Here is a 10,417-nt window from a genome sequence, read left to right as displayed (position 1 = left end):
CTTTCCAAACATCCCATGTAATGGTGGTTGAGGTTCCTTTGCCTTTTTTGTGACACGTGATTCACTAAAGTCCCCTTTCTTCAACCCAATTTCTTGCATTGCATCTGGAAGAAATTGAAGAGCATTAATTCTTTGCTGAATGAAATTGCATTGTAATGGATCTTTTTCAATTGCAATGCAATTTCTTCCTTTTTGAAGGCAACATGCTAGTATTGTACCTAGTTATCAAGCACAAAATAAATAATGAAGTAAATTAGTACAATGACATATTAATTAAAAAAATAACATATTGAATATGCTTGAACACTGCTAAATCGCTAACCTAGCTGCTCCGCACCTCTGAGCTGCCTCCTACCTCCTCCCCGCCTGGCAGCCCCGTTGCTAGGCCTCCTCGCTCTCAGCCTCCTATCAGGGCCGCCTCCATCCCTCCTTCTCGGCTCCCCCCTCCCTTTTCTGAGTGAACGGCTCCTGCTGCGACCGGGACTGTTTGCTGCGAACAGACATGCCGCCCTCAGGGGGCCCGGAGCCATTGGACCCTCCCCTGCCCCCTCCACCGGAAGTGATTGCTTTCAAAGCAATGATCGACTCGAACTCCAAGCGCCAGCCCTCAGCCAGACAGCAGAAATTTGTCAAGAAGATGGATTCCATACCATCGGTAGCTCTCCCTGAAGAAGAAACCTGCAAAGCAGCTCTAAACCTTGCTGAGAAAGGCCTCATAGGCCAGTTCACGGGTCTCTGGCCCTCGCCTAAGTCGGTAGAGGAATGGACTCAAAGGAACTGGAAGCCGTTAATCAAAGAAGGAATCAAGAGCTACTTCGTAGGTAAAGGTTTCTTTGTCTTCGTCTTTGAAAGTGCTGAGGACAGAAGCCTAATCTTCAGAAACGGACCTTATTTTATGGGCCCCCAAGGACTATATCTCAACAAATGGTCGCCAGACTTCGACCCAGCTCAGGATGTCCCATCTGCTGTTCCGGTGTGGGTGCGGCTTCCCCATCTTCCCCTCCACTGCTGGAACCAGAAGTCTCTTCAGATCATCGGCAACGGATTAGGAAAATACATAGATCAAGCTGCAAGAAAAGATCAATATTCATGTGCACGCATCTATGTCGAAGTCGACCTGGAGGAGGGTCTACCGGAAGCCATTAAACTAACAGTCACAGGATGGACGCATGTACAAGAGTTGGACTATGAACAACTTCCATTCAAATGTAGGCACTGCCATGGCTACAGGCATTTCACCAAGCACTGCAAGAAAAAGGTGGAAGAACAGTCAGACAAACAGAATGGTGAGCAATGGACCCTAATACAAAAAACTACCAATCACAAAAAAAGCAATGGAAAAGGTATTTCGAAAGAGGCACCAAGCAGCTCCAACCCCATCCAAGAAAAGAACTCAAATGATAAAGAAATCAGACAGAGTAAGCCAGCCACAACAGCCCCGGAAAACTTGGATCAAAGCGCTACTCCTATCTCTAACAAAGAAGATGAGGAAATGGCTCACCTGGAAGTCCCCCAAGGAAGCCCTTCAATCCCTCATATGCAGATGTAACAAGGAAAAAACCAGTTGAAAGCTTCGACTCCTCGGAGGAGGAAAACTACGAGCAGCCCACAAGAAAAGTCGGCAGGAACTCCCGCAGAGAAGCAAGGGAAGAGGAGGCAGAAAGGCTCAAAACCCAAGGAAGCCAGCCCATAATCGAAATGTCTATTGGGAGAAACTCCAGAAACAGGCCCTCCAAGGGAGGCTCCCACCCCACCCCTGGTAAATAATGTGCCTCGTCTCTTGGAACTGGAGAGGTCCGGGCAACCCCATGAAAGCGGAAGCAGTCAAGGATTTGCTCAAAATAGAACCCTCAGACATTCTCATGCTCCAAGAGACTAAGATAGATGGGAAAGCCCTCCTAGACATTAGCAAGAAGAAATGGAAGAAAAGCACAGGAAGAGCAGTCAGCTCAAGAGGCTCATCCGGAGGGCTTGCAACTCTCTGGACAAAAGAGCTCTTCCAGCTGACCAAATCCCATGAGACTCAGCACTAGATCTTTACGGAGCTTACACATTGTTCAAGTAAGTTGATCATATCCCCCTTCAATCTTTATTTACCTATCCTGTATTCTGAAAAGAGAGATTGTTGGAATTCACTTAATGAATTCTTAGAGTAGCATTCCCCTAGTAATATCATTCTTGCTGGGTATTTAAACATTGTTTTAAAATCCAAAGAAAAAAGGGGAGGAATCAATAGCAGAGACACCATGCTCCCCATGGTTGAAGACCTCATACAGCAATGGGATCTTCTTGATTTCAATCCGGTCAAAGGGCTCTATACATGGACCAACAACAGAGTGGGAGAGGAACATATATCAGCCCGTCTGGATCGATTTCTTGTCCAAGACACTCTGATGATGAACAGGAAGATAATCATCACCAAAATTCTACCGAAACTCACCTCAGATCACAAACTGGTTCAACTCATTCTGGAAGATGAAGAAGATCTTGGTCCAATCCCCTTCCGATTCAGCCCTCTTTGGATTGAAAGGGACGGATTCACTGACACAGTGAAAGCAGCATGGGCCAAATCCTTCACAGGGTCCTCCAGCTATGTGTGGGAACAAAAACTCAAAGCCACAAAGCAAGCCCTGAAGAATTGGATAAAGAAACCAGCTCCAAACCCAACCAGTCAAAGAAAAGAAATTGTTCAGTCTTTAGAGGCGTTGCAAGTCGAAATGGAAACCAGAGATATTACTCCAACGCTACTCAACAAAGAAGTAAAAACGCAATGTTCTTCATTTCGATCTTTTCGAATTGAGGAAGAGTACTGGAGAATCAAGTCTTGAAGTTTTTGGTTGAAGGCAGGCGACCGGAACACCTCCTTCTTCCATTGCTAATATCGAGCAAGACTCTCCAGAAATCACATCTCTGAAATTACAACAGCAGAGGGGTAGATTTGCAAAGGGTTCAGCCAGATAAAAGAGGTAGCTGAAAGACACTTCAAACATCTCTACACTGCAGACACCCAAACCAACGAGGAAGAAACTACTGAGCTCCTCTCTAACATCCCTCTCTTGATTAGCCCTGAAGACAATGCCATTCTCACTAAGCCCATCACTGAAGAAGAAATCATAAAAGTCATCTGGTCCATGGAATCGGACAAGGCCCCTGGGCCTGATGGTTTCACAATCTACTTTTACAAAACTTGCTCGGACATCATCAAAGCTGACCTTTTAAAGATGATAAAAGGATTTATGAAAAAATCCAAAGTAGGAGGAGGAACTAACTCCACCTATCTCGCTCTTATCCCTAAAGAAACCAATCCTGAAACCTTCGCCAGATTCAGGCCTATATCGCTTTGCAATGCCTCCTACAAAATTCTTGCAAAGCTCCTAGCTAACAGGATCAAGCCATTGCTCAATAGGCTGATTTCAAGCAATCAAGGTGGCTTCGTAGAAGGCAGACACATTCTGGATAATGTCATCCAAGTCTAGGAGATAATTCACTCAAGCAAACAGCGAAAAGAAAAAGGCATGCTGATAAAACTCGATATGGCCAATGCTTTTGACCGAGTTAATCGAGCCTTCCTCTACAAAGTCCTTCATTCCTATGGCTTCTCCCCCCATTTCGTCAACCTCATCTCAGCTTGCACTAACAACCCCTGGATTTCCCCTCTCGTAAACAGTCACCCTACTCCATTTTTCCAAGCCCAGAGAGGCCTCAGGCAAGGATGCCCTCTCTCTCCTTTCCTGTACATCCTGATGGTGGATTCTCTCAGCAGAAAGCTAATAGCTGAAAAATCCTCAGGCTCCCTTCTAGGCCTAAAACCTTCCAATTCCTCTCCAGCTTAGAACCACGCTCTTTTTGCAGATGACTCCCTCCTCATGGGAGGCGCCTCTGTTAGAATAGCCAAGGAATTTGACTTTGTCCTAAAATGCTATTCTAGGGTCTTTGGTGCCTCAATCAATGAAAGAAAAAGTGAAATTTATGGTTGGAACATTGGCCAGCAAGAGCTTACAGGAATCTCCAACATCCTTGGCTTCATCGGTCATGCCCACTGGGAAAAGATTAAATACCTCGACACTAACTGTTGCAACAAGAGGTCGCTGTGGATAGAAATTATCAGCAAAATAAAAGTAAAAATCTCTGTATGGGGAGGCTACTGGCTCAAAAAAGGAGGTAAGGTCATCCTAATCAAGGTTGTGTTATCTGCGCTCCCAATATACCAAGCAACCTTCCTTCTCGCTCCAAAAAGTGTGACGGATCAAATCTCCAAGCTTCTCCGCGATTTCCTTTGGCAGGGAGGGAAAGGGAATCAACACAAATTTCATTTGGTTAAATGGGAAATGGTCAAACGTTCAACTTCTGAGGGAGGCTTGCAAATTCGTGACCCAACAATAGTAAACCTGGTGATGGGAGGCAAAATCATGTGGAATCTCTTCAAAAATCCCAAGCACCCTATCAACGAAATACTGAAGTCGAAGTATGCCCATAAAATCCCGCTCAGAAATCTGCAAGAAAGCCAAACAAGTCACAACACGCAAGTATGGCGATTATGCAATAAAAGTTTGAACTTCTTTAAGGGAAAGGCGTACAGGATCCCAGGCAACGAAAAGCAAATAAATCTGTGGCACGATCGCATAATGGACCGAGAACCCCTCGCAGATAATGAAGAAATCATAGAACTGAAATCTTGGCTGGAACGTGCAGGGATAAACAGTGTTTATGAATTATCCAAATGGGACAGTCATGACGATTGGCAAGGGTGGGACTTCTTTGGAGTCCCAGATTGCCTGAACTAGCAAAAACGCATTCTAGAAGAGCTGTTGGAAGAAGCGGTCCCAGTGAACAGGAAAACGAAAGATAGCTGGGGGTGGGGGAAATCTGGAAGCTATACAACAGCAGAAGCCTACAACGCTCTCCAGCCAACCAGGAACAACAGTAAATCCACAGAATTTTGGAGGAAAGTTTGGGATCCGCTAGCATTACCCAAGGTAAATTTCTTCTTTTGGACACTGGTTCACAACAAGTTGTTAACAGGAGACAATCTGGAAAAAAAAAAGCATAGCTGGGCCGCATAGATGTGAGCTGTGCAGAAGCAGCTCAGAGACAGCCAAGCACCTCTTCATGGATTGCAATTTTGCCAAAGAAGTTTGGAGTCTCATTCTTCATGAGTTAAAAATCACAGTCCCCCAATTTAATTCTGTAGCAGACCTATTTGATGCTTGGAATCAATGTTATCCTAACAAAATCCCCAGCAAATCATTTTGGAGGAAATTCTGGAATGCCATCCCCAAATATGTCTGCTGGCAGATCTGGTTGACCCGGAATGACCTGATTTTCAATGAAAAGCAGCAAGCCCCTTTTTCGGCAGCGGCAAAGGCCAAAGCCTTCCTCCTAGAAGCAGCTCAACAACAATATTTTTCAGATGATGTTTTGCTGCTCCCTGAAGAGGAGAGGTGGCTAGGCCCCCTTTCTCCTGTTATCAGCCCCTCAAGCAGCGAACCCAGATTGGTGAAAAAGAGACCCCAAAGCTACTATTCAAGAATGGTGGCGAAAACAAAAAATCACCACGATCTTCTTCGACGGAGCCTCCAAAGGTAATCCTGCGACAGCAGGAGCAGGAGGAGTCATTTATGCCCTGGACGGTTCAAGAAGGACAGCTTCTGTTGGGGCATCGGGCAAAAAACCAACAATCAAGCAGAGATCCAAGGCCTGCTCAAAGCTTGTCAAATAGCCAGAGACATAGGAGACAAAGAATTCCAAGCTTTTGGAGACTCAGAGATTCTAATAAAAAATTTAAACACGGGCAAATTGTTCACCAATGCAAGCCTCAACAAAACTCTGAACAGATTAAAGAGAATCCTGCTCGACTTCGACTCCTACAAATTCCTCCACATCCTCAGAAACTTGAACAGTGAAGCAGATCTGTTGGCGAACAAAGGTTTGCACTCTTAGGAAAGGGCAGCTTCTCATAAATGACGAAAGTTCATTTCATCCCTGTAATCCATGAGAAATATGCATTTTGTAATACTACAAGAAACAAAAACAAAAGCATTGTAATGATGGTTGCCAAGGCGTTAGTCCAATATTTTCCTCAATAAATTAAACATATCCATTTCAGTTAAAAAAATAAAAAAAAAATAACATATTGAAATTCAATTGTATATAATAAAACTTACCTGAGCTAGAAAATAAATCCAGAACCCAATCTCCTTCATTTGAACATATGTCTATAAGATAGTTAATCAATAATTGTGGTTTTTGATAAATGTTAACTATCTCTCCTTTTGCTTCTTTGTCTTCATATGTTAGTTTTCTCACAACAGCATCATAACTCAGTATTTGGCTATGACTCTTTCCGTCCACCCGATTAAAAATCATAGACATACAGCTATCATCTTTTGCCCAACTATCAATATGAATGAACTCACAATCATTTATAAATACTTGATCATCATGGTTAAGAAGATTTGACTTTTGCCTGTAACATGAAATAGTAAAAGTTCAATCAACTTGTACATAAATGAATTTTTCAACATTAATCACATATACATTTTAAACGTCTTACCATGTAAGCTGCATCCTTGAATTTGTTTTCCCTTTGAAGCTTGACAATATCATTGCCAATTGTGTGTTTGAATGAAATGTCACAAATCCCCATAATGGTGATGACATGACTTCTACAAATCTCGCAACCAGTGTACTAAAAGCTTGATAAGTATAAGGGTCACTATCATAGTCAATATTTGGAACATTGAAACCATGGGGAATATCTGCAATAACTAGGGCATACTCCCTTTTAGGTATGAGTTTAGCAATGTCTTCACAGTCGCCTTGTATTACTTGATATTGAACAGTGTCTAACCCATTCCAAATGAAATGAGTAAGAGTTGGATCAAGTTCAACATTCTTAACACGTTGCTTCCTCAATCTTTCAGTCTTTATTTTTTCAATAAAGGTTCTGAAACTAGTTGGCGCTTCATTATCATCCTTCTTCATCTTTTATAAAATAAACAAATATATGTGTAAGTTATAAATTAAAAATAGTACACAGATGAAAAAAAACGAATGTGTAAATCAAGATACCTTTTTAAATGCAAGATAAAAAGCTTTTAATGTTGATGTAGAACTTGAATCTGGATAGTTGTCTACGACATCATCCCAACTATCTTCATTCAACAATCTAACCATTTGTTCTTGAATTTTCATGTAAACTTTGTGACTACATAGATAAAGTAACAAAAAGTCAATATAATGATATGTATAACAAATACTACCAAGAACAACATGTTTTATTTAAAAGAAAATTATAATCTAGAAATAAATAAAAATAATTCAACAAACTTACTTTTGAAATTCCTCAGACATTTCCCCCAATGATAATTCCCTTGACTTCACACGAGATAATATTGATTTGACAATTTTTTCATCTTTCACTCCTTGCATTGCTCTCCAAGGTGTGATAGTCATATCTTTTGGAAGCTGCTTCAAGTCAGGACTTAATTTATTGCCACCACATATCAATGAATTTTTAACCTTCTGGTTTTTAATGCCAATGTTTTCCCACATGCTAAAAATCTCATCAATCAAGTTCCAAACATCTCCAGTTCTAAATGCCAATTGGAAAATGTTATCAACACCTCTAAATATATCACTAGGAAGGTTGCGTTTTCCACCTTTTGAATTGGGTTTCTCTTCAATTTGATAGCCTATTTCCATACAACATTCCCTTCGGAAATCTGCAGTAACATTTATCCTATCCCCACCACATTTTTCTTGAAATTCACTATGAATAAATCTAACCCTTTGGATGAAAGTCATCGATATCCTATATTCATTATCTGAATTATGATCCCATGCCACTAACTTTGCCTCTGTATCCGATAAACCAACGTAAATGATACATTTCATTGTTTCAAAACGTGGGTTATTGGGATATTCCTCCATCAATTGTCTTTGAGCTTCTACAAAATGGTTCCCCCCAGGCACATAATAATTGTATTCAAAACATTTTGACTTATCAAATGCTTATTTGTTGGGAACTTGAACTAGATCAACAAGAAGCACATAATTAACCACATGAGCATATGGATTATACCTCATCAATGTCTTCAAGTTGTGAACATGCAGATGGTGTGGCTTTCTGACTTGATATTGACATTGTCCTTCACTTGCCTTATAGGTTTGTCTGACATTAAGCTGAAATGTACAACCACCATCAATTAAGTTTTTCTTTGTCAAATTTTGTCGAATGGCATTTTGTTTTGTTTTGATAATGCCATCCTCTAAATCAGCTCCTGGTGTAATGATTTCTCTGCTTTCTTTTGAAGTTTCACTAGGTTCTTGACTGCTGGTAATGACTACTTCAAAATCTTCAACTTTACTTTTCTTCGTCATAACATTCTCAACAGATTTATTTTTGGGCGTTGTTACTTTTGGTCTTTTACGACTCTTCTCAGTTCCAATGTCATCTTCAGTAACGGCAACATATGCTTCACTATCAGTTTCAACTTCATTTCCCTCAAAAGTAACTTGTTTACCCTTGCTAGATTTATCCACTAGAGGCCTTTTTTTTTTTTTTTTGATCCTTTGGATGTAGTTTTGTAGCATCATCAATTACTACATTTTGCTTGTTTTCCATATCTTCTTCTGACACTGAGTAAAAGCTGCTGAAAACTTTCATGATATCATGCTCTATGAAATGAATGCCTCCCAACCTAATTGAACAACTTTCAACAAAATTCTGCCAAATAAAATATCATATGTCAATAAAAACAAAATTAAAAAAATATAGCGAGACACTTTCAAGAAAACAAAATACAAATATAAATGACAATACTTACGATGTTTTGTTTCATCTCATTTATGATTTGTTTACACAACTTTGTAGATACCTCTCTCATGTCATAAAATGAATATGTTAGATGATATTTAATCCTTTCATGTGACTTGGGAGCTTTTGTAAGTATGTAAACAACTTCAGTGTCTGGTACCGAACACATATCTATGACTCTTCCCATCAGCTAAAAAGTTCCATTTTCATTCGGTATATCAATATATAGATATATGTTCACACTTTGACTTTCTCTTTCTTTCACATACCATATTCTTGATGGGAATTTCACCTCTTTTGAATTCTTCCAGTCTGAAATCATCTTCTTATCATTTGAGGCACTTGAAAGATTTGTAGCCATGAGCTCAAGTGGAGTTCGTTCACCAATGTTTTTTGAAGATGCACCTTTAAGTGTCTTTGGTCCAGACATATTCACAAAAATCTTCTTTGATGCCATTTTCCTGAAAAATAAAAGCACAAATTAGTAAACAATGAAAACATATTAACTTAAATCCACAACGAAAATATATCCTAAATTTTTAATTTGTATAATCAGATAATTGAAATTAAAAAATATTAACACTAAGAAATGGCAGAAGCCCATTGACACCACCCTGTACATCCACGGAGTGGCAGGCGATTTCCCCACCACTTACCCCGAACGCCCCCTACCCCTCTTCCCCCTCAATCGACCCACGCCACCCCACCCCGCAATTGGACGACCATCCAGCCACACTCTTACCCCCCTTCTACACCTCCCCTCTACCCCCACGCCACCCCACCCCCAACCACTTCCCCTCCACGGCCCGCTCCACCCCCTAACCCCCCTACCAGCCCACAACCTCAATGCCACGCCACCCCCTTTCCGCTCTCCCCAACCCCCAACATCCTACCCCCTTCCCCCCCAACCAAGCCACCCCACCCCGCAATCGGACGGCCACCCCAGCCCACCCTTACCCACCTTCCACCTATTCCGCCTACCCGCCTTGCCCCCAACTAAACCACCCCTCCCCGCAATTGAATGGCTACCCAGCCCACGTTTACCCCTCCTTCCCTCTACCCCTTAACCCCCCTTCCCCTATCTCATCCCCCCTACCTCACTCCTCATCCACCCCTCCTCCCTTCCTCTCACCTCACCCCTCATCCCACCCTCTTCCTACCCCTCCTCCTCACTCCCCTCCCCCCCTCCACTACCTGCGGCCACCCCTACCCCTTGTTCCCCCTCACTCTAACCCCCCCCCCCCCCTCACCCCTCACCACCTCCTCCTTCCTAACCTTCCTGAATTCTATGGACTATGACAGTAGCACTGAAGAAGGGGAAGATGAAGAATATCCTCCAAGTCAGTATTTGAAAAGCACAATTGACCATAGTGTGGATAACATTCCTCTTAATGATGATAAAAATCCTTATACAAATGATGATCTAATGATGGAGATGTTGCCAAGAAATATTGTATCGAGGAGTAGGAGCAAACCTTTTCGTATCAATGCAAGATGTTCTAGTTATACAAGGGGTAGAGCAGAATATCTGATGAGAAGAAGTTCTATCAGCGCACTCATTTCAAGTGAATGTTGCAAAAAATATTGCTTGAAACATAT

General features: G+C 41.7%; 1 protein-coding gene across 1 annotated transcript; it reads left to right on the top strand.

Annotated features, from left to right (window-relative positions):
* The first annotated feature begins 2,255 nt into the window (after positions 1–2,255).
* LOC149173243 (uncharacterized) lies at positions 2,256–2,828 on the top strand. Its single transcript, XM_089426629.1, has one exon. The coding sequence runs from the start codon at positions 2,256–2,258 to the stop codon at positions 2,826–2,828; it is 573 nt and encodes a 190-aa protein (XP_089282755.1).
* The last annotated feature ends 7,589 nt before the right edge of the window (positions 2,829–10,417 follow it).

The sequence above is a fragment of the Pinus tabuliformis genome, chromosome 4_2 (assembly GCF_031772625.1).
Source record: "Pinus tabuliformis cultivar Carrire ecotype Pingquan chromosome 4_2, CPIR1, whole genome shotgun sequence".
In the NCBI taxonomy this organism is placed as follows: domain Eukaryota; kingdom Viridiplantae; phylum Streptophyta; class Pinopsida; order Pinales; family Pinaceae; genus Pinus; species Pinus tabuliformis.
This window is presented reverse-complemented; position numbering and strand designations above follow the sequence as displayed.

What these genes read in the sequence shown, in the direction of transcription:
- LOC149173243 (XM_089426629.1), top strand. Translation starts at nt 2,256, where the DNA reads ATGGTTGAAGACCTCATACAGCAATGGGATCTTCTTGATTTCAATCCG.